The 25,867-nt window shown below is 39.3% G+C and overlaps 1 protein-coding gene across 1 annotated transcript in view; it reads right to left on the bottom strand.

The window, feature by feature from the left end:
- The window catches only part of KCNQ1 (potassium voltage-gated channel subfamily Q member 1), a 553,847-nt gene that overhangs the window by 370,493 nt on the left and 157,487 nt on the right, over nucleotides 1-25,867 (bottom strand). The window contains exons 3-6 of the mRNA XM_065403597.1: nucleotides 17,564-17,690; nucleotides 14,799-14,877; nucleotides 13,630-13,726; nucleotides 12,447-12,587 (exon numbers count right to left, since the gene is read on the bottom strand). Of these exons, the coding sequence (XP_065259669.1) occupies nucleotides 12,447-12,587; nucleotides 13,630-13,726; nucleotides 14,799-14,877; nucleotides 17,564-17,690 (444 nt within the window). The remainder of the gene's footprint in view (nucleotides 1-12,446; nucleotides 12,588-13,629; nucleotides 13,727-14,798; nucleotides 14,878-17,563; nucleotides 17,691-25,867) is intronic.

Raw genomic sequence — 25,867 nt, 5'->3', positions numbered from 1 at the left:
TTAAGCGCTAACACTGTTACTTTTCTTTTATGGACATTATTTATTACATGTGAACTAGTTATAACAAAGAAAAGTTCATAATTATACAGCCCGATAATATCGCTAAGGTTTAACAACGCTTAAAGATACTCACATTTTGGATTTATAATGCTGAAAGACATTATTCTTTATTCTTTGACACCAAGAAACACAATATCCCACAGTATTCGCTCGATTCTTAACCATCTACCTGCGACGTGTGTTCAAATGACCGTTTGACATGTATCAACTCGCGATATCTCCGCTCTACATGAATTTCCGGTTATGCGACCTTGATGTATATTTGAATTAGGTATCAGTAGCATTGCAGCTCTTGCTGCTGGTGGCTATGTTTCATTGTGGCTGAGTTATTGCTTATCAAAATTGCGGAGTGGCTCATCTTGACCCTATGTCGCAAATTGAAGGGGGAAAAAAGTCGCTAAAATTTTATTTTTGTAGTAAATAAAAGATTTGACGTAATAATTTCTCAGAAATGTAGAGAAATGAATTATAATTCATATTCCCTCTGTACGCACATGGGAATTCAAATAATGACATCTTCATTTCTCCACCCCCACATAAGACTTCACAACTGCTCTGTATTATGTACCAATGCATTTTGTGTGTATTTGTTGGGTGTTCTTTAAAGACCTTCTGGAAATAGAGATGCAAATCAATTTCTATTTAAAAACAAACATTTTCCTCTACTCTTGTAGCTCTAACACACACACCTACTTCCCAAGTTCAAACACACACACACACACACACACACAATGCCCTCCTCACCATCATATTATTTTCAGGCTGAAGTTTCAGCCCTGAATGAAATTTTATGGCCATATTATAATCCCCTACAGAGTGGAATACTAATTTTACAGTTGTAAAATAAGGGTTTATAATGGAAATACTAACGCAAGTTATGCTAGAGCATTGCAAATGCATTGCCATAATGAAACTAAATTGATCCAAGAGCTTGCCTATTAAAATTTCATTACAAATCAGCAGGAGAAGCTAACTGTTTCAATTAAGAACAAAATCATATGTATTCATTCCCTGCTTCAGCACTTTGATCGGATGCACATCACCACAAGGACTGGTGTTAGGTATAATCTTATTTGCATTAAATACACATCAATAGTCTGGAGTAGGGAACAGGGAGGGGAGCAAAAAGGTTGAGACTGTAACAAGGAATAGAAAGGTTAGTCAGTAGTGAGGAGGAAAGTGATTGTATTCAAGGGCACCTGGATAAAATGGGGACATAAACTAACCAGGGACATAACTCTGTTCAAAAGAGTGTTGATAGTACCAGGCACAGAGTTGGACATTTACACAGTCGCAAAAAATAAATGTCAAGAATGCATGATCCAGAGAGATAATAAAAATGATAGATGCCATTAAAGTGAGGGAGAAACACAAAAACAAAAGGTTAATTAATAGCCAAGCATTCAAGCAGTAAAGGAGAAATTTCCCCATACAGAGGTACTTAGCAGCTTTGCCTCTCTTCTTGGAACTTCAGCAGAATTGTACTAGGCATTGCAAAGTACATGGAATGTCACTAGAGAATTGTTTTTCCTCCATGTACAATACCTACCATGAGTAAATTAGGTTACATTGCAGACAGACAAGATGGCTGAGATCTTTTATAGGACCAACTTCTATTGGTGAGAAAGACAAGCTTTCGAGCTACATAGAGCTCTTCCTCAGGTCTGGGAAAGGTATAGATGCATTCTTCCTCTAATCTACCTGAAGCACTACGGGACATCCAAGATTGCATTACACTGGTACACTCTCCATAGCTCATCTTGAATTAAACTATAGTCTCCTCCTCCTCCGGAGTCTATGGGTTCAAATACTCTCCTGTCTGCTTTCTCCACTACCTGGCACCTTGCCTAATCACTTACATTTGTGCAAAGTGAATGTAAAATTAGACCTTTTTGATTTGTTAATGTTTTACAGCCACTTTACACAGCGTAAACAACAGATTAGGCCCTGTACGCTCTTATTTTACTATACAGTATGAGAGCTGCACAAAGTAGGAAAAAGCCCACAGCGGATACTAAAGAGGCAGATAACATTACATTTTGAAAGTTCTGCAGAGTGATGCAATTTTTTCTTTCCTTGTAGTCCATATATTAAAGATGTACATTATAGCACACAATCTATCCCCTAGAAATTCCTGCCTCCACCCCCAAGTACATACATGTCCATTGCATCCTTTCAGGAAGAAGGATTCGAGTTATGTTCTCCAGATGAGAGTTAAGTGTTGTGCACTACTGGACACTAGAATTCTGAAACACGGTAAGACACTTGGCTTGCTTTCCTGATCATTGCTGTTACATACATATTCCAATGCACTTCTTGAAGCATTTTCTTTTGAAAATCTAAGTCTTTTCCAGTCAGTCACCAGTTCAGCCTCATAACACCCCTCTGAGGTGGGTAAGGGATGTGTGTGTGTATATATATATGCATCACTATCTACCACGAGAATGTGTCTATCACTGGGGCAGACTGCAGCAGCTATTCAAAAGTATACAGAAACACTTCCCACAGAAACAGTTCCCACAGTCAAAAAGAATAACATATCCAACTGAAACGGCAGGAGACAGAAGGTATTTGCTTCAAATTAAATTCGGTCAGGATGCTCGAATTAGCATCTCTGCTCTCATTAAAAGTATCATGATTTTAGGTCTCTTCCAAAAGACAGCACCTCAGTGTCCCCTAACATCAAACTTGGCATTAATTCAGAGCGACTCAGAGGAAAGTGTGTCACCTTATCAATTATCTACATCACTTCGTACAAAACCTAGCTGTTCTTTATAGGTCTCCTATCCAAATAGCGACCAAGTCTGAAACTACTTAGCTTGGGAGATCTGGCAGCACAAATAGGTATGCTAGAGTCTGAATGCTGGAAATCAGATAAAAGCTTTGGTGCATGCACAGACAAGCCCAAAGTTATTTTCTCTGCACTGTGAAAGAGAGGCTGGTACTAGGTTTAACCAACTTACCTTTAACAATCACAGAGCTTAAGAGAGAGACCTGATTTTTTCCCCTTATTATTTGTAACGAAAGACATCACATAAAAATAAATTGTACTGTACTGTATTAATGACGATGTAGGGAAAGATTGAGGATATTTTTTGTTTGGTTTTCCCCCCAGAATATAAGGTGACTAAACTAAAGGAAATTAATCTTGACAAAGATTTTAAAACCTCACAGCAGGTTTCAGATTTATAAATTCATATTCTTTAAAAGAAAATTTTGAAAAAATGCATTGATGATTTATTGCTTGCAGTGTTATGATTATTTTTATTCAGAAGTAAATGATCTTATGGCTGTGCACACACACAGGCAGTAAAACTCACAGGGAATACAGACAGCTTTGTATCCAAGCCTGATAATTAATCCATTGTTACTTGTTTAGATTTTACAGTACACCAATATCCACTTTCATTGTTTGAGAGACTGTAGCATGCCAACCCACACTTACTAATCAAATAAATGGGAAACAGTGGGAGATCTGCTGACCACCATTAATCAGGGTATATGCACAAAGTCAACAGCTAGCACCATATACTGGATTTGAATTCTCCAGTGTTGAATTTGAGCACATGATTCTTGAAATCTACAAGTAACGGAGAATTTCTATTACCTAACTTTGATGATTTTGTGCAAAGCCTAGTTTCTGCAAAAAAGACTTGTGAATAACTGCATTTAATATCTCTCTGGCATGGTTCTACTGGCATGACCCACAAACAGAAAGTAAAGCAGCTAATCCTAGTAGTATCTAATCATCTGCAAGATTAAAGGAAATGTTTGAGGAAAAGTTCGCTACATATGAAGAGATTCTGATAATAGTTTGTGAAGGGTGTGGGGAAAATTCTACAGATAATTTCTTCCGTTCCACATTTTTACTATACTATACTTCATGATGTAACAATATTTATAGTGAAAAGAAAAACCCCAAATAAATGACTCAGAGTTAAGAGAAACAAGGAAAAGAGCAGTTTTATTTATGCAAGATAGTCAAGTATCATACAGTCATAGATTCACGGATTCCCAGGGCCGAAGGCACCACTGTGATCAACTAATCTGATCTGTATAACAGAGGTCATATAACTTATCCAAAATAATTCCTAGAATAGATCTTTTAGAAAAACGTCCATTCTTGATTTAAAAATGGTTTCTGATGGAGAATCCACCACAGCCCTCGGTAAACTGTTCCACTGGTTAATTACCCTCATTGTTGAAAATTTACACCTTATTTCCAGCCTGCATTTGTGTCACTTCAGCTTTCAGCCACTGGATCGTATCATACCTTTTCTCTGTTAGACTGAGGAGCCCATTATTAAATATTTGTTCTCCATGTAGATATTTACAGACTGCAATTTAGTCACCCCTTAACCTTCATGTCGTTAAGCTAAATAGATTGATCTCCTTGAATTGATCACTATAAGGCATTTTTTCTAATCCTTTAATCATTCTGGTGGCTCTTCTCTGAACCCTCTCCAATTTATCAACATCCTTCATGAATTGTGGGAGCCAGAATTGGACATGGTATCCCAGTAGCAGTCTTTCCAGTGCCCAAGAGATAAAATAACCTCTCTACTGCTATTCAAGATTGCCCTGTTTATGCATCCCAGGATCGCATTAGCCCTTTTGGCCAGTGCATCACACTGGGAGGTCAGGTTTCAGAGTGGTAGCCATGTTAGTCTGTATCAGCAAAAAGAACGAGGAGTACTTGTGGCACCTTAGAGACTAACAAATTTATTTGGGCATAAGCTTTAGCCCACGAAAGCTTATGCCCAAATAAATTTGTTAGTCTCTAAGGTGCCACAAGTACTCCTGTTCTTTTTACTGGGAGGTCATGTTCAGCTGATTAGCCACCACAATCCCCAAAGCTTTTTTCAGTCTCACTGCTTCTCAGGATAGAGCACCCCAACATGTATGGCCTACATTTTTTGTTCCTAGATGTATACATTTACATGTAACCCTACTAAAATACATAGTGTATGCTTGTGCCCAGTGTACCAACTGATTCAGATCGCTTTGTATCAGTGAAATGCCCTCTTCATTATTTACCATTCTCCCTATTTTTGTATCATCTGGAAACTTTATCAGCGATGAATTTGTTTTCTTCCAGGGCATTGATAAAAATGTTAAATAACAGAGCCAAGGATTGAACCCTACCAGACCCCATTAGAACCCGCTCATTGGTGATTTCATGTTACATTTTGAGACCTATCAGTTAGCCAGCTTTTAATCTATGGGACAAGTTAATTTTATATCATTCTAGTTTTTAATCAGAATGGCACCAAGTCAAATGCCTTACAGAAGGGGAACGGGAGCCATGCCTAGAATTCGGGGACCTGCTTGTGAAATATATTAAAGCAGCCCTGTTAGAATTCTAGCTAGGTCACACTGAAAACTGCAATGTGGTTCATTTCAACCAAGTACAAACATCTTGACCGTAGATAGCCATCTCATAAAAACGTTCATTCAATAAGAAAAGTTAACCATTTACATCCAGATACTCAATTTGTATAAATTGTCTTGGCTCAGTTGAAGTTGATGAAGTTATGACAATTTAGGATCTGGCCTAAAAGGTAATCAATTTCTAGTTATAAAACATTTCTTTATTGTTTCATTGAAATGGAAGATCAGTTTCTAAAAACTATTTGAATGTTACTAACCAGAATTCTCTTCTAGCTCTTTGGTATCTGAGTGCTCATTACATACAAAAGTTCCTTTATTGGTACTTGGCTAGCAAGAATTTTGAAAGAAACAGAGAAAACTGATCCCACACCACAGGTCTTTACTAAGTGAGGATTAAAAGCCACTTGAACTGCCCATAAAATCAAAGTTCAGAGACAAGATGCATAAATCCCAAGCAAACTGCATTTTGAAATCTGAACTCATGCTCAAAAAACCTATAACACCTACAGAAAATTAGGAGGGTGTGGAGGTGAGCTCAGTTTCCTCCCTTAGTACAGTCTGCAAATAATAAATGGAATTGTTTTTCCTTACATGTCCAAAAGTGAACTCAAGTTACAGTCTACTCTGGATTTTAAGATTGTATTTAAGAAGGCCCTCAAATGATGGAGGCTCCCTTTTGTGAGGCAATGTTCCAAAATTTATGTGCACCTGCCATTAAATGACTAGAGTGGATTAAACCAATTTGATCTGTGAAGACCTTATGCCCTGATTCAGCAAACCTTTTATGCACTGCTTAAAGTTAAGTCTGCATGGAATTCCCACCCTAGTTCAGCAAAAGCCCTTAAGCGAGTGCTTAAGTCCAACTGACTTTCAATGGAATTTAAGCAAATGCTTATGTGTGTGGCTAAACAGAGATGGTGTTACTTTCACGGATATGTTGAACTGGGCCCTCAATGTAGAGAAAGACAGCAGGCAGGTAGATATTAAGAATTAAAAAAAAGCGGGGGGGACAGAGACCTCTTTCAACTAAATGAGACACCTGGCAGACAATTGTTAAGAATGCAGTTCAAAGGAATCTGTGCACTGTATTATCCATGCAGAAGTATGTTCAATAATAGATCAGGGCAAATAGTGTTCATGATCAGAGAGGGTAGCCAAGGCAATCTACATAATGGTTTTCCTGAAGGATGTTTGCTCAGATGTGGGGGATGGAAATATTGTATCATGGAACAGATATCAAAAGCAGAGCTCCCTAAATCTGCCCCAGGCTGGGTTCAGTTTAATGGCTAAGGAAGAAAGACACAAACAGGCTTCCTGAAAGTGAGATTTTTTTTCTGCATTTTCTTGAAGCCATATATTAAATATTCAAGATTACAAATCAGGATAGGAACAATAGCTTAGCCACAATAGTTTAGATTTCCCCCTCCTCGTATATTTTTTCTGTGTTTTAGATCACAATATTTGTATTTTATATGTAGATAATAAAAAATTGGTAATACATAAGTGACAGTACTTTTCTGTCAGAAGGTAAGTTAATTGGCAGAGCGTAACTTAAACAGCATCTGCTTGCCTCCAAAGCTGAACTGACACAGCAAAAATTTTATACAATGCTGCACGTTACCTTCAGACTGCTCTAGGGAGGCCATAGACTAACAGGTACAGTAAGAAGTGCTCAAGTAAATTCAAATTAATAAGAGGAAGGTTTTGCAGCAGAAGGCCCAAGGAAAAGTATTGACCCTTGTGACGTTATGAGTGTAATATAATATTTCATTGGAAGGTGACAGGGCCAGAAAAAGTTAATTAACTCAGACTGACCTGACCCATGGGTGAACCTTAAGGACTGGTTAGGAAGATATGTAAATGAATAGAGCTTTGAAATGCAAGTCTGCATTGTTAGAGATCTCAAGGGTAGATGTTTGCTCAGGTCTTGTGATGTAAGCAAACAAGTCTTGTCTATTGCTATAACTTTAATTCAAAGATCAAAAAAGGAATATTAACATTTATGATGATACTTGAGTGAAATAGTATTATTGTCTGTGTCTCTTTGAAGGCTGTGGTAACCTGTATCTGAACTGTTTAATGGATAGATTACCCTGTGCTAATTGCCAGGATGTTTGAGAGAAGGAGAATTAAGCCTATTGTTTTCTCAGGCCGAAAGGCTGCTGGAAATGTATAAGAACCCTGGAACATGATCCTACTTCATCTCAGATCTGCTTTGGGTTTCAAGAGGGGGAAACCTTAAACCATAAGGATTGAGACCCCCCCAGTCACTGACTGGAGCCACCCTGAATATGGACATTGAACTATAACCTATGGACTATTTCTAAAAGGACTTTTGTCAACTACAAGCTCACCTCTGCTATGTATCTGAACCTCAAGAATTGAATTCAAGTCTGTATGTATATTGATCTTTTAACCAACACTCTCTCTCTTTTCTTTTTTAATAAATTTTAGCTTAGTTAATAAGAATTGACTATAGCATGTATTTTGGGTAAGATCTAAGTTATAATTAGACCTGGGTATGTGGCTGATCCTTTGGGATTGGAAGAACCTTTTCTTTTATATGATGAAGTAAGATTTTCAGTAATCATCATCTTATCTGACAGGTGTGTCTGGACGGAGGCCTGAGGCTGGATACTTTAAGGGAACTGCGTTGTTTGGACTTCTGAGTAACCAGTGAGGTACTATAGAAGCTGTTTTGTGCTGGCTTGGTAAATCTAAGTATTGGAATAGCCACCAGCGTTTGGGGTTTGTCTGCCCCGTTTTGTTTGCAGTTCACCCTGATTGAGTGACCTCAGCTGGCTCCCACGGGCAGCACTGTCACAACCCTAAGATAGCAATATTGTGCATTCTTTCCTTATTTTTGTCAAAAGAAAAAAAATCCCGGCTGTGATAAAACCAGAGCACCTCTTACCCAGCACTCGCCATGAAGAGTCTTCTCAACTGCACCAGGGTTGCGTTTGCGTGTGTTCAGAGTGGTGACAACTACGTGTGAGATGACCCAGATCCTTGATGACTAGCCAAGGCAAGGACTATTGGCCCATTAGAAACACCGATTGTGAATGCTTCTCTCGTGCAGGGGAAGTTCTGCCCTGTTTTAAATAGATGGGGTCAGATTTTCAAAGGAGCTCAAAATTCGGTACTGAACTGCTTTGAAAAACTGGCTGAGAGTGTCACAGCTAGAGCAGCTGGGTGCTGAGCTCTTGGAAATCTGGCCTCATTTGCTCAAACTATCGTCACTCTTCATCAGCCTCCCTGATCATCATCCTGACTCCATAGGTCTCTTTTTTATTGAAGGCATCAAGAACGTGGTGATGGAAACCAGATTTCCCCGATCCCTCTCAGTATTGTTTTTTCCTCAACCACGCCATGGAACTATGGGCTTGCCTAGGTGAACACTTAGTTCACAGCAAGCACTGCCATCTGGGATCCTTCTGGGATCCTTGAAACGGAAGTAGATTAAAGCACACTAGGGAGCTTCACATGGACATAATGCGCAACAGATTAGTATGGGGCAGGTTTACGTATCAGCTTGCTGTGAGCTAAGTGTTTAAGTAGATAAGCCCTAACGCTGTACCAATACTGTGGCCAGCAATTACCTCCTAACAATTAACCTGAACCAGGTGTCCATATAATGTATTTAACATACATTTTTTCTTTCATTGCCTTTATTGGTTTTAAAACAAGGATGCATAGCTACTGAGATCACATAAAACTATGGAAAGAAATACTTTAAATAAACTAAAAACTCGGAGTGTTCTGTATTAAATCTATCAGCAGCCATTGACAACACTGAGCTTGAGTCTATTGAATCACTTGCAGGATCTTGCAAGGGTTGAAGAAGCCCTTCTTCCAAGAGGGATCCAGATAGCCATGCTGGGCACTTGCTCTGTCTTCCTAATAGTCCTCATGTCGGATCCCAAAAGGTCCAATGCCACTAGGAGCTATTGTGAGAAATTCTCTCTTATATACTTCTGTGGCTCCCATTATGCTAGCATCTGAGTGCCTCCCAATCTTTAATGTATTTATCCTCACAACAGCTCTGTGAGGTAGGGAATTATCATCCCCATTTCACAGATGGGTAACTGAGGCACAGAGAGGCTAAGTGACTTGCCCAAGATCACACAGGAAGTCTGTGGCAGAGCAGGACTTGAGTCCAGGTCTCCCAAGTCCTAGGATAGTGCCTGGGACCACTTTTCCACTGGACAATCCTTCCTCTCTGTTTGATCATCCCTCCGCTGGGTTGTAGCCATCAGTATGGTGATGTGACTCATCTCCTTTGCATGTCTTCCCCATCAAACCCAGCTTTTATAATTTTATTCTTTTTCCAGTCCCTTGCCTCGATGGGACAAGGCCTGGGATGAAAGACTGCGATTCAACGTTGATTACATGGAAGCAGATGTATGCATCATACTAGTAGGTGGAAGCATCCAGAGAAGTGGAAAAAAGGGAAGTGTCCTGACCAATTATGCAAGGACTAGGCCTGTGCTTTGCTTTGCCATACTGATCAGCAGCCTGGGGATCCTCGTGGCTCAATCCAAGGTAGCAGCAGTGGTCTGTGATGTATTTTTCATATATGGCTGGCCAGGCAATTGCAACTGTTCCTCTTTGATTAAGACCTCTTGACTGTTATCCTTATTTCTACCATAGCTAGTCTAGATTACCATAGCATTCTCCACCTAGAGATTAATTAGGGTATTAAAATGTATATTTTAAATTAAAATACTTGGACTGGGGAATTCATCTAATCTAGAACCATATCTCCAGCAATGTCCTGCACTATGATGGAGGCTTCAGCAGAAGAATCTCCCCATTATTAAATGTACCAATTACATAACTTTGTCATAATCAGGGTTATGGGGAGAAGTAATATGTATTACTCCCACAACTGATCATCTTATTCCCTAAAGCAAGGCCTGCCTACGTTTGTAGAAGCTTATTGGTCTCACTCCAGCTAAGAAAAGCTTTACTCTAATTTTAGTGAACCAGTCATGCCTGGCAGAGGTACAACTTTCATTGCTAAGATTAAGGTGAACATATTGAGATGTGGCTGCATCTGACACTGTTAATTTAAGTGTCACGTGAACCTGGCACTGAAGGAGGAGAAAAACATGCTTTATTGTCAGGAAAGCCCTGAAAAAATTACTTGCCAAATTGACACTTCCTTGTGCTGAACGGCAAGTTTTCTCATCCTAGTATTAGTCTGTATTAGTCTTGGTGGACAGGAAGAGAAAAAGCTATAAAGTTCGCAATAATAGCCTAAGTAGCAAAATAAATAGGTGGACTCATGAGAGGTATACTTATACACTTCAGCAGCAGGAGACCTGCAGTTGACATGCTCATCAATACATGTTTTAGTGCTGGAAAAGCAAGTGGTACCACGTGTAGAAATTTAGGAGACAAAACGCGAGCAAAATAAATAAATAAAATAAAATAAATACATAAATAACAATCTCCAGAAAGAACACGTCCTCCTGGTCAAGACTGCAGGTCAGACAAATATAGTGCTACACTTTTTCTTCCTGTGATCTATTGTTCTTAGTCTCACTAGTGTTAAAAATCAAAGTCTGTCACGTGATTTAAAGCCTCAAAAGATAAGACTCCAAAAATAAAGTGCATTATGGAAATGCATATGCTGAATCGCTGGTGATGTCCATGCAATGTATTCCTTTTAAGGATGTGGAATGCTTAATGAAGATGGTTCCATTTACTAAGAACAGTCATGCAGCAATAGCAAGGACACAACCAGGAAATAATGAGGGAGGGCATGGATGATCTAAAAGGTTATTTCCAGCTCTCACTTTTATTGCCTTATGATAAGTACCACCCAGGTAAAAAAGGTACTTTTTGACATACAGTGCAACCGCAGTGACAGTCTACTAATTCAGTCTACACTCTTATAATTCAGAGAGGGAAAAGAAAGGAAAGGTAAGTACAAAATAAAACTCTCAGAACATGGCTGATAATTTAATATGTGCATATGAAAGGACAATAAAAGAGAGAGAGAGAGATCATCATTAGTAGAGGCAACAAAATTAGTGCATTTATTGGAACAAGCAAATGGACAACTCTAGAGTCAGTACGCCTAAGTTCTGACTCTCGCCTTAGCTGAGAGGTGCCATGGAATCATTCCATCAATCGTACCATTAAGATAGTTGAAAAGAATAACGTTTACCATCATTCACAGCCTAATGAATGATGTTTAGACCACAAGAGCAGCAGAACATGTATTTAGGGGTGTTCTAAAATGTTCATGCCAATTATGCAGCACCTAGATAGTATTGTTATGTAAGGGTGCCTAGATATTATCACAAGAAGCACCTTATAAATACCATATATTAGACATGCAAGGGGACACTACGTGGTCAAGATTGGGGTATCATTGTGCTAGGCACTGTATAAACACAAAGGAAGAGAGATGTTCCCTGCTCCAAAGTGCTTACAATGCCTGGGCTTGATCCTAAGAGGTGCTGAGCACTCTGTCCCCAATACACATGCTTAATTTTTAGCATGTGAATTGCCTTACTGGCTTCAAAAGGATTACCCAATGTGCTTAAAGCTAAGCTAGGGCTTGCGTGTTATACTGAACCAGGGCTAAAATGCTCAACACCTAAAAGGAACTAACCCTATGTTAAGAGGAGTTACAACAAATTAATGTAACAAACAATAGGAGGTACCAGAAGGGAGGACAAGGGTAAAAGTCATGAGAACACATATATAGGTTAGTTATTTGCATGGCCTGATTGTTCCAAATCATTTTAAAGGGTTCACCCCCCTTTACTAATAAAAATAAATAAAATATCCACAATTTACTATTTCTGCACCATTATCTGATGGCCTCACATGATATCAAAAAAGAGTGACAGAAGATACTGTAGCAATGAGGCAATTTTAATCTGACTTCTGTTCTCCCACACATACTGGAACTTTTTTATATTAGTAAACAATGTAGGATGTTAGCTGTCATTTTATATTGCAAAATATACCATACTTACTACTCCCCACCACAGGGCATCTGCATAGCTGCCAAACTCTGTTTGTCCTGAATCATTCACAGCATCTTTTTCAGCCAAATACACAAAATAAGATGAAAAAATCAGGCCCAGAAACCCAATATACAAGGTAGTTATTAATTCCTGAAAGCAGAATAAAAACAAATAAAAATACTGTTAAAGAGCTTTGAACTATGTGACACTGGAGTTTTTCTATAAAATAATTAAAATGGTAAAAAAAAAGTTAATTTCAGCAGTTTATTCAAATAGATCATCAGACTCTCATCTGGTGCAAATCAGCCTAGCTCCAGTGAACTCAGTAGAACTCAGCTGAGGACCTGGCCCAGTGTTTTACAGAAATGTATGTATGCTTCAATCGCAGATACTGGATTTCAAAATAACTGTTCATGACTTTTGCAAAAAATCTGGTGGGGTTGCAATTGAAAATTTGCTGTTAGGTAAAAATTTCGAGTGACCTGGACACTGAGAAGCTTAAGTCTCACTGAAAGTCAGTGAAATTCAGTGAAACTTAGGCTACTGAGTGCCCAAGTCACTTTTGAAAATGGGACTTATGTGAAAATTTTAAACTTGGGGAATTTACCTGTTGTCCTTTAAACACAGTAAAGCAACAGTATTTGATTAATTGAAACAATCACCACATGTTCCTAAGTTCATATATTTAACAACAAGAAGACATCTGCCTACATTCCATGCTTTTATATCATCATGTTTACATGATAGGATAATATTTAAAATAAATAAGTTGGTTAAAAACATGCAACAACACTGTCCCAGTGATTACCTGTGAATTATAATCTATCTCCTCCTGCACAGCAATTGGGCACACAAAAGAGAAGGGGATCAGGACTAATTCCTGATGCATCAAACCTCTGCAGTTTCTCTCTTTAGAGCCATATCACAAGGGAACTTGAGCTCAATAACGGTCAGCCGCTCAAACCCTCTGTTAATTTAGCTTAATATTAAATGCTCCTGGCAAACCACAGACCTCTATTTTGCAAAGCTGCAATATGTATTTTAAAGAATAGTAGCTGTCTGTGCTGTAGCAGTATAATGACCGAATTCAGGTACACTGGGTGTGACACAGAAGACCTGAAAATGGCTATAACCAAGAAAAATTGTTTTCTTATTCTGTTCAAGCATTGTCCCTATGTCAGATCTAACTTACTTGTCTGTGTATGAAAACTACTGATCCCAACAGTCTCCATGTGCCACCCTGACGGTCAACATGCAGCATTCGTAGGATCTGGAGAAAGCGGATACCCCTGGAATACAAATTTTAAATAAGTGAAGCTACAAGGGTCTGAGGATACAAGAGAAGCGATACAGGGGGAGAGGAAGCTTTTTTCAAATGATAAATTAAAATACATTGATTACATCACAGTCAGGTTAGTACATTAAGCTTACAGGTTCCTCCCTTTCCCCCATCTTTTATTCAGCTCAGCCTATTAGACAAATGTGAGCAGCTGTGGGGGAAGGGGAATAGGCTTTCACTTGTATGGTTGGCAGGAATGCCCAATGATTCATGAATTCTAGAAACATTATGGAGATTGTGAATATTATGGAGATTGTTCCCTGGCTAATCTTCATGTATCTGGTGCTATCTTTTAAGAGTTTCAAAAGGGAAGCAGAACGGGCAGAAACAGATAACTTTCCACAGCTAGACATTTAGCCACCTTTTCTTTGGTCTTTTCATCTACTGGGCTAGAGAACAATTGGAGTTTCCAGAAACTTTTACATAGTTGATCATGGAAATAATGCTCCAAGCAACTACAGGATATGCTTTGTAGTAGAGAGCCACCACAGTCACAGAGCATCACTGCAACTAAAATTCAACCCATCATTCAGCGAAACCTGCCAGGCTGACCCACCTGAACACACGAGATATGTTCAGTCAATTGTTGGCACATGGAACTTCCCTCAATATCTTTTCCAACAGTCAACCTCTAACTCCAAATATACTATTAAGAACAGCCTAAAAAACTCACTAGATATCCAAAAACCAAAAAAGTTGGTAAAAACCATACGACTAGCTGGCAAACATGAACAAAATTTGAGTGCATCATTACTATTTTGTGGGTGACGTTTTTGTGAAGCTCTAGTGTTATTACGGTATATACAATTTCATTATTATAAGTAGGAAGATGTGAGGGAATTACTCTGAGCTACACCAGTGCCTGGTAACTGAGATCATAATCTGGTCTGTTGTGTCAACACAGATGCCAAAGCGGTGACCACTTCTAAAATTTAAGAACTGTTACAGGGAGAGGAGAGAGTGAAATAATAAACCTTTATTAAAACAGACCACGTTCTCTTCAATTATTGATAAATTATTACCTGATAGCTGAGGTTGCAAAGACTTGACCTTTGGAGCCCACACAAAGAACTATCATTGAAGCAACAACTACAATTAAATCTGGAAAATAAAAATAAGTGAAGATAATAAATTCAAGGCTTAATGCAATGCTTTGATAAGACTGTGATTTAAATCCAACGCTGATATTATTTTAACTGTGAGAAGGGTGAAATTTTTAGAGCGCGCCATCCAAATAAAATTTTAGGATTCTATATCTCAACACCTCTGCTGTAACATAGAAAGAAAATACATATTGCTGTAGTAAAAATGGTTTTATTGCCATGAGTCAGGGATGGCTACATTTTTAATTAGTGTCAAAACTAGATGTGGCACAGATCATTCCAATAGTGTCAAAAAAACAATGATATGTTCTATATACCCTACATATTATACAGTGTTTTCTCATAGCGGTTTTTAAAATGTACAGGCACAGGTTTTCACTACTCCCATCTATAAAATCAGGTGACTTAGTAACATGAATCCAACTGTTGAGACCCGGAAAAGAGTGAAATGTGTAACTAATAGATTTTACAAGCCTCTAAAAACTAACTAAAATAGCTTTACTATGCAGAATATTGTCAGGATGTAAGGTCTGATATCTTGGAGCCTACCAGGGATAGAAACAAGTCCTGCATACCAATAGCAAGTTGGGAATCGCTCCCTTCCAATAGCATAAAGCTCTACCTGGTGTGGCAGATAGGCAATTACCTGTGATATCTTTGTGAGATCTTACTGTATTAAGTGTATGTATCATTGTGGGCCAGAGATTGTATGTAATTCCCTGGGAGAGGGTGACCACAGCTCCTCCAGGAACTAAGAAAAGAGGGAGGTGATTAGGCAAATTCACTAAGGTTGTAACGCTTCCAGAGAGGAACCACCACCTGGAGAGGCTCACATATTTATATAGTTTACAATGGATTTTCCAGGGAGCAACAGACAAAAAGGATTTTGGATTAACAGCCTGTGTTTAAACTGACTGAGGGCCTTCCTTCTGATCCAGCAAACAACCCGGGCCTTCTGTCCAAAGAGGGGGGCAATCCTTGGGGAAGGTTTGGAAGGACTGAAACCTACCAGAGTCCAAGGTTACCGTTAGGGTGACCTCTGGTATGCCTTTTAGAATGTGTGTAGGTTCTTTTATTGTTTTCTCTGTAAAGCTTTTACCTTAAGAACAGAGGAGCTTGCTTAGAAAGACCTGTGAGGTAACTTGTAACCGTTGGCAATTACACTGTTTATAGCCTTTGGAGAGAAAGCAAGGTGCAAGCAGTCTGTCTTGCTGGGGATACCACAGTGTAGGCTGGGAACTGTGCAGCCTGGAAAACCCCAGCTCAGAAGGGAGAGAGACATGGGTCTCCACCCAAGAGAGATGACAACTGAGGAGCCAGGATCCTAGAGTGAGTGCCCTAGTTGGATCACGGAGGGGAGAATACAGGGTCACTTGCCCTGGATTGCGACAACTGGCATATAAAATCCTCACAGTTTGAGAGAGATCTATCCTTAAAGTATTGTAAGAGTGCCATTGGTCTAGGGCAGAACACTGTAAAGCCTGGGCTCAGGCAAGGGTAATTTTGGGAAGAAAGTACACATTTTGGAAAAAGAAGGAAACAACTTTACAGCATGTTTAAAAAAAAAAACGGCCACTGTTTGAAGCTGCTCAGGGATTTGGAATGCTAGTAGTAATTTCAGGAGAGATGGATTAACGGACAGAGCCCTGGGGAAGCAGTCAAAGGCAGATGACACTTACAGTCACATATGGAATATAGTTATATAATACAGACATAGAGAGGCTAAGCCATGAATTAATGAACAATTCTGTGCTCTTATGAATTCCTAGGGTGCAGCATTTTTGTCCATTGCCTTTAGAAATTTTGCAGTCATCCCCATGAAGATATGGATGCCCACTGGTATAACTAAACCCCTTTCTCTGTCTTGTCTATTTAGATTGTAAATTCTTCAGGGCAAGCACTGTCTACTACTCTTTGTACAGTGCCTAGCAGAGTAGGACCCTGATTGTCTATGGTTCCTAGGTGCTACCATAAGAAATATGACAAAGGATAACAAAAACAAGAACTGCAGGGCAAGTATTCTGAAAATCTTTACTAGCTGAAGCATTCAAGGAATTAAGGAGGAGATTTTAAAGGCCACATAGGCCAGTTAAACACCCACCTTCCACTGAAAGTCAAAGGCAGCTGGGTGCCTAACTTCCACATGTGCCTTTGAAAAAAAAATATCTCACCCTACGAGCATGAAAATAATAGTTTATAATTACATGTCACCTGCCAGACACCAGTGTGCTCTAGGTAGCTCAATCCAAAAACAGAGTAAACTAACATTAAAATATTAAGATGGACCTAACATATAGAGGTCACTTGGTTTTGTTTAAAAATAAACAGTTGCAGCCATTACAAGATGTGTGCAATGCTGAAGTTATAGAAGCCATTTAGGGAGACAGGATTGTATGCAAGTCTGTTATTTCTGGCAAAACTTCAGTTCAACTGCGAAAGGAAAGTCTCTTTTCTGGGAAAAAGAATCAAGTTGAAAGATTTTTTTTTTCTTTAAAAGAAGGAACCAACAATGCCACAGATTCCTCAGAACTTTAAGTTCTGCGCAGATACTAGTGACAAATGTTCTTGTTCTAACTTGGCTGGAATCTCTAGGGAAACTCCATTTATTTTTAAATGTTCAAGGTGTTTATAGGAATGTGGCTTTTTCTCAGTAATTACGACATGTTCAAATCATGTATACTTACCAATGATAGAAATAGGCTTCCTAGCAAAACGAAGCCTTCCCCATAATCCAACATATTTACTACGGCATCCTGCTGACCATAAGCGAACCACATACTCCGTTCCAAAAAACACCACTAATACAATTTCCTAGGGGGAAAAAAGATAGGGAACTAGATTAATTTTCTAGTTTACATATTCTCTCTCTTCTTGCAGATGACATTAAGGAACACAGAAAATGAAATGTAAAACTTGGAAAGAAGAAAAGTATGCAATATGCCAAGACGATCCAAACTACAAAACCTCAGGAAAACTGTGTAAGCAATGGGAAATGTATGATAAAGAATATGTTTAAATACCAGAATGGCACGCTGTTTGGATCTTCTCTATGTGCTAAAACTGAAACCATTCTGCATAAATTTACTTGGCTTCAATAATTCAAACAGAAAGTTGCTTGACTTAGCCAAAGAAAACAAGCAGACTCTACATTCACAAGACAAATATTTTGCTAGTATATCTCATTTCCAGAAAAAGTACACTGTATACACCATTTGCAGTATCATCTTAGCCAGCCATTTACCCACCCTTTTATAGCCTAAGTGCAGCCCACACTTTTAAAAGTAACATTTCTGGTACCAGGTTACAGCTTGATAGTTTCCAGGCAGTTTTAAAACATGGGGTGAAATCCTGCCCCCAGCCCCTAAAGTCAATGGGAGTCTTAAGCAGGGTTAGGAGTTCACCTATGGAACAAAGTGAAGTAAAGGTGGATAACTATGGTCCAAAATGGGGCTAAAGGTCTGAGTTTTTGTAAGAAATGTACAAGAATATGGTTCAGGAATTTGGTTAAAACACAGTTCTGTGACAGCTACACTACCAGACTGAACATTTAAACATTTCAGGGGACTGACCCAGGAGTTTCCAAAGTGTACAGTGAATGGAATGGAAGGGTCTAACATCCATTTGCATCTGTCAGGGAAAGAATGATACAAAATTGGAACTTACTCAGTATGATTTTCAATGCACTTTTTTTTTTTAAATCCCCAGACAGTAGCTTTTTGTCAATTAGCAGGTGAAGGAGTTTTGATTATATTTTTTCCAAAGTAACAGAAAGTTGAAATCCCATATTTCTTTTATTTAGAAGCCACATTCAATTAGTATCTGGCCTCACTGAATAGCCGAGCTTAGCTCTAAGTAGAAATCATCCCCTATTTAGAGCAAAAAGGGAAAATAACCACCTTTAATAGAAGCTGTGGCTTCTAAATGAAAATACCCAGGACTTGGCATGTAACATGTTAAAATGTTCATGAGGTATAACGTTCTATTACCTTTTAATTATATTTTAGAACTAAACTGCTTGGTTTGTTGGAGAGACAAGATAGGTGAGGCAATATCTTTTATTGGACCAAATTCTGTTGGTGAGAGAGACAAGCTGAAGTTGGTCCAATAAAAGATAGTACCTCACCCACCTTGCCTCTCTAATATCCTGAGATTGACACAGCGACAACAACACTGCATACACCAATGGTTTGTTGGAGCAGTTTGGTGTCTGAGTAAACTAGAATGACAAAAGCCAAGCACTGCTTCGGCATTTGAGGAGCCCAATTGTTGCTGAAGAGAATAGGGCATGCCGCTAATCAACATTTGTCCTCTAAGGCTAAATAATATTACTAGTCTGTGACATCTATGCCTGTATGTCATGATATTGCACGACTGGATGATGATGATGATGGGAAAAGAAAAGCGCTGAAGAAAGTGACCACTTTTAGCTTAAACACAAGTGTAATTGATTTTTAATCAATTAAAATACTTAAGGCAAAATACTGGTCAATCGGAGTATTGCTTTAGAGGTTAAAAGAGCAATAGGGCTGCTGAGGGAAAAAAAGAGCAATGATTCTTATTTATCATGGGCCCAGTCCACTGACTTTAATGGGAGTCGGACTGGGCTCTAAAATTCCAGCATTCTGATGGTGCATTAAACTGCTCATCCCTGGTAGCTAAGTTGTGCAGGTGCAAGTTAAAGACACTACGACATTTTTCAAAAGGCAGGAGGACATCAGCCAACATTCCTTCTCTTAACGTGACGGGCTCTAATGCCCCGGGCTTTCTGTACGTTGTTGCTAGGTGCATCAGGGTAGCTATCACAATTGTCTACAAAGTTACTGTGCTCCTGAGAGGTTTCCAGGTTCAAGAAAATTAAATGATATTGGCTGGATCCTTGGCTGCTATAAAGATGGATATTGGCCAATTTACATCAGCTGAGGATCTGGACCATAGTCTATTCTAATGTGTGGAAGGAATAAACAGGAAACCTTGGGAGAATTTTATTCAGAAACATTTGTTACAACAACATTTTTTGAAAACCTAATGGGCATTCATTTGTAACACAATATAAAACAATACAATATACTATGCCTAACACAGTAACTTCACATGCAGTAGGATTCCCCTTTTGTTTAGCTTAATTAAATACATTTTAAACCTACACTGAAATGCAAATGAGAACACTATCCTGTCTATTAAAATAGTGATTAGTACTAGGACAAGACTGTTGTCTATTTTATGACATTGTACTGATTTATAAGATATAATCAACAAGCTCTAATATATTAGTACATTTCTATATCGTAGCAGGCTAATATAGCCTCTTTCATGACTAATATGAAGGAAACTCCCTCAGTGAAAGACAATGACAAATCATTAAGCAGAGAGCTAGCTGTTTCTTTCATACAAAAGAAGTTATTTGAGCAACAAACCTATGGCCTCAACTCATATGTGCGGTTCACACAATAGTGTTCAGACTGCCCAATGGGGATTAACAAAACAAAAAAAGAAAAGATTTTCTTGGAAGGAAAAATGGGAAAGTTAAATTTTATGCACAATAACAAATGCAATTTTTGTATCAAAAACTGTAGGATTATCAAGATTATAGTTTCATTATTATAACAAGAAGGGGGAAACCTTGGCTGTGTTTTGTTGGTTTTTTTAAATGTGTGTGTTTTTTGTGTGCGAAATTTGCATTAGAGTTGTGTGGGTTTTTTTTTTTTTTTTTAAAGACTCTCCATGGTTCATTGGATAACAGGAACACTGGCAAGTATGCAAATGTGGGCTGTCCCAAAGACAATGAAACCGACATGTAGTCAATGGTTACTGTCATCCAGTTCTTTGCGTGACATGCAGACAAGCTTAGAGAACATTGATTGTTCTATAGACTCCTGTGACTGGAGGGAACGACCAGTCGGCTTACACCAAGACACATTTTTCACTCCTGACGTTTTGATAAAGGCTTATTGACCTAAATGAGACCCAAGTTATTCAGGGAACATCAGGGGTGAAAGTGCACAAGCTGTTCTTCATGGTCATACACAAAAACTCCAGGTATCCATTAGCAACTGGCAAATTCCCCCTCCCCTACCCGTGGCGGTGTGACAGACAAAAGTGTTTTTAATATCTTGCCTTGTATAAGCCTAATAAGTAATCTAGTGGGGGAGGAGGAGACGGATGAATTTTTGTCACTACATTTATACGTTAGCTGCCAGATAAGTTGCAGACAGGAGTGAGAAAAGTTATTGATATTTGTAATGACTGTCCTGAGTTATTTTAAAGACAAATTCAACTGTCCTCATAAACTACTGGAATATTCCCTTCACAATCCTTCAGTAGCTGAGGTTTTGGTGATTTTATGGTAATTTTCTAAAATAATATGCACTATTTTACAAAAGCGAACTGAGCAAATGTTGGGGGCTTGATTCTCATCTCACACTGGGGTCAATCAGGTGTGAAATCAATGAAATGAAGAGTTATCCTTGTATGAAACAGGACTGTAGGTCACATCTCACACCTGAGACTTTTAATAAATCTGAGTTATACTAGGGATGAATTTGGCCCATTATTTATTGCAAAATACTTTTTCTGGCTGCTTGGTTAGCACACGTCCACTGAATGCATTGTCTAGAAAAGGCCAATGTGTTTCTGCATGTGACCCATGGACTAGCAATAATGGAACAAGAATACAAGAAGATTTAAAACAAAACCAGCAGAGTGAAAAAACAAGGGAGGAGAAGGAAAAATGGAAGGGAAAGAGGTAGGGTAAACAGGGTAGATGAGAAAGAATGGTTGATTTGGAAGAGGAGACTTTTTGCTGCAAACACAAGGCAGTGCATTATGGAATGCAGTTGGGAGGGCCTGCTGAACCAGTACACCTGTAATTCTTATGGCTCCCCTTCCACAGGGGGACACAAGCAATGCTTGCAAAATGACTGAGAAAGCACCTGTATGCATGTGGATGCATAGTATTGTGCAGGCCCGGCAACCTCAAGACACTACAGACAACTGTTTCATGTAACTTTTTCACCTAGTAGAGACAGTCCCCTCATTGTTCTCTTAAAGGAATCGCAGGATTTTCCCTTGAAGTTGCACTATGTTATATAGAATGCAGCAAGATCAGATAGCCTAGGCAAACAGGTAAGCACACAGACTTGGAGACAAAGTCAACAAGAAGGTAAACGTCCTGACTTGACTGTAGCGGAGATTTAAAAGAAAGAAAGAAAGAAAGAAAATTATGTTTTCCTCATACTCAGAATGCATACTGAGAAACTGAAAGTGCCCAAAACTGTTATATAATATATAGGAGGTTTCAGTTTAATTTTTGTTTTTTCAAATATCTTACACTCAATCTTTACAAGTTAAAAACAACATTTAAAAAAAAAAGAGTTAAAAGCCAAAACATTTTAGCTTCTCCTGCAGAGCCTTTATTTTTACTTTAGAAAGTTTCGTGTTCTTTGCCAAAATTCCTTATCTAGCATATTTGGCACTGACTGAGGTGGGTTAAACTAATAGCAATGGAAAACATTAAAAACAGGGTAATGGTATCACGCGTCTATCTTCAGGGTTCCATAAATTAGTCCTAAGTTACTGGACATCAGTAAAGCCTTTTATAAATGTTTTTAATTAGAATGAAATAATATTTACCCAAACCTACTCATGTTTTGAATAAGTGAAGCTTATGATGAAAGAGAGTTGGAAAAGCTGATTGTTTTGCCTTTCTATTTCCCCCTTAATCACAACTGGGAGCATAGTACAATAACTCTGGGGTCCATGAAGATCCTGCTGGTATGTATTTTTAGACTGGAATTTTCAAAAGGAACCAGATAATCAAATCTTATTGAATTTCAATAGGAGTTGGGCACCTAACTCCCTTAGGCACCTTTGAAAACCTGAGCCTTGATGTCCTTAGTTTTCTACTCACTAGCTTACTCCAAATCCCAGTGAAGGCAATGGGAATCATAGAATCATAGAATATCAGGGTTGGAAGGAACCTTAGGAGGTCATCTAGTCCAACCCCCTGCTCAAAGCTGGACCAATTCCCAACTAAATCATCCCAGCCAGGGCTTTGTCAAGCCGGGCCTTAAAAACCTCTAAGGAAGGAGATTCCACCACCTCCCTAGATAACGCATTCCAGTTTCTCCACTGACTTCAAAAGACACTGGAGCAGGCCCCAGGTGTGTCAGTTCTGAGGCATAACTTTGCATGTTAAGGCACACTCTCTGAGCACCTGTGTTTCTGACTGGAGTTTTCACATACTGTCATCTTTGACAAGCCTCTCCTCATAACACAGTGTATTCGGCAACAACATCCAAAAGGTTAAAGATGAGATTGAGCAGGAATTTGTGCACATAAATGACACCAAGCCTTCACACTTAGTTTATGGTACTGATTTTAGTTTGGATTTACTCAGTTATGCATACAGCGACATCTTCCCCCCACCCTTCCACAGAATGTTCTATTAACTGGTCTTTAAAACTGGAATATTTGGCAAGTAAGAGGAAGTGTCAACCTCCTCATGTCTGCCAAAATGATAAAATAACTCATTTCTGTATATTTCAGGAACATGGACTTCGGGGCTTCATAAAAGTCTCTGGAAGAAATTCATAGAGGGCTCTATCCTGCAGAAGAGGGTGGAGCAGTACGACTCCAATCCAGCCAAGTACTTAAGCACACACACACAACTTAAATCCCATTGAATTCAACAGCACTACTCACATACGTAACTTTAAGCACATGCTTAAGTGCTTTTGCTGGTTAAATGCCAGTGTGCGCTCAGCACCTTGCAGGATCCAGTTCACAGTATTTAAAAGAGACAGGGGTGAAATCCTGGCCTCAGTGAAATCAATGACAAAGCTCCCATTGACTTCTATTGGGCAGGATTTCAACCCCAGAACGTGTGTGTATATTTTTCTCCTCTCTCTATCGTGCACACACATGCACCCCTTTTGTAGTACAGACAATATATTACACAATCACAGAAATGTAGGGCTGGAAGGGACTTCAAGAAGTCACCCCTGACAGGTGTTTGTCCAACCTGTTTATAAAAACTTCCAATGATGGGGATTCCACACCCTCCCTTGGAAGCCTATTCCAGTGCTTAACTATCCTTATAGTTAGAAAGTTTTTCCTAATATCTAACCTAAATCTCCCTTACTGCAGATCCAGAGTGGAAAGGAACAGTCAGAAACCATTAAAGATTCAGTGTAAGCCCTGCAGTCTATATTTTTTCCTATAGGAAACTTTGCATGATTAACACTGTTTACACAGAGGCTAACCATTTCCCCATAACTGATTATTTTTGCCCTGTCTGCTGTCTCATCTTATGGTATTTATTCAACAGCCTTCCTCATTCATTTTCACAAAAAGCTGATTCTCCTCCTCCTCATCCTGCATTGTGCAATTCATAAATCTTCCCCCCTTTCACAATGGACATCCAATTTATTAAATGGGTCGTTTCTTTCAGAAAGAAAAAAACTAAAACATTATCTGTCTTACCCAAACTGCAGCACCACCATTTATAAGGAAGGATCTGTCCATTATCAGCCTAAATAGTATAACTTACCCTGCAAGAGCTTCATTTTATACACTTAAAGTGAAATATGAAGATAGATCTTAAAATATCAGTTAAGGGCCAAATTCTGCCCCCTACTGTGCCCATAGTCTGGCAAAAACAGCACAAAGATCATTAGACATCAGTAGTTTCAAATATACTAATTAATGTGGAGATTTTGTGTTTGAAGCCAGATTGCAGACAGGGCCGGCTCCAGGCACCAGCCGACCAAGCACGTGCTTGGGGCGGCGCCTTGGGCCGGGGCGGTGCTCAGGTTTTTATTTATTTATTTATTGGGCGGGGGCTGGCGTGGCGCGGTGCTGGGGAGGCGGGGGTTGGCGCGGCGCAGCGCTGGGGGGGGCGGGGGCTGGCGCTCGGAGGAGGGGCGGGGGTTGGCGCGGTGCTCGGAGGGGGCGTGGCTTTGGGTGGCGTGGCGTTCTGGGGGGCGGGGATTCAGGCGGCGTGGTGCTGGGGGGGCGGGGATTTCGGCAGCACTGGGGGGGGTATGGTGGCGCGGCGTGGCGCTTGCGGGGGGGGGCGGCACTCTTCTTTTTTGCGTGGGGCGGCAAAAAAGTTAGAGTCGGCCCTGATTACAGAGGTAAACAGAATTCAGTGCATGCTTCAATTTAAACAGGGCTGGTTGAAAATTTGTGAAGAGTTTTAATGAAAAATTTAAAAATTTGTTTCATTCCATGGGTTTCAAAAAGGAACAATTTTTTGTTTGTGAAATTTTTTTCAAAAATTGTTGATTTTCACTTTTGCCTCCTCTCCGTCCCTTTTTTCCCCTTTTTCATTTTATGACTGAAAGAGGGGAAAGAAAATAGGAAATACAGAGGGAAAAAAATGGAAGGAGAAAAAATGAAATCTTTACTATTTTCATTTTTCACTTTTCTTTAAAACAATGGAAAATTTCAAATAAAATGTTTTTTGAAAAAAATTGCTATTTTTCAACAGATGAATTTTTCATTTTACAAATTTTGAACAGCTCTAATTTTTAACAATTGCTAGGGATTTTTGGTACATTTTGTACATGCACATTGCTGAATCATCTGCAGATTTAAGACAGTAAGGGGGGGTATTTTGAATGTGCCATGTAGAAAATTTAGAGCCTGATTGCTCCTTCTGTGGAAAACTTGCAAGATGGGGCCCTATAAGGGAGGAAATCTCCATGAAGTTCTTTTCCCTTGAATAGATATCACCCTGGTTATCTCTTTGAAGAGGCAAGGTTGGTCCCCTCCCTCTTCTCCCTATCAAATGAGCTATGGGAGACCAGGGACTTCCACACACAAGCTGTGTGGTTCTGCAGCAGACATGAACTTTGCAGCTCAGGTCCCACATCCTGTAAGGATGACTTGACTGGAATGGTGCTGCCAGGAAGTCCCCAGACCTCAGGTGTCTTCAGGACCCTTCTTCCCACTTAAAAAAAGGAACCCTGCATGGAAGGGGGAGCATG

Source organism: Emys orbicularis, chromosome 4, assembly GCF_028017835.1.
Source record: "Emys orbicularis isolate rEmyOrb1 chromosome 4, rEmyOrb1.hap1, whole genome shotgun sequence".
NCBI classification, from domain to species: domain Eukaryota; kingdom Metazoa; phylum Chordata; order Testudines; family Emydidae; genus Emys; species Emys orbicularis.
Note: the sequence above shows the minus strand (reverse complement) of the source record. Positions and strands in the feature narration are given on the sequence as shown.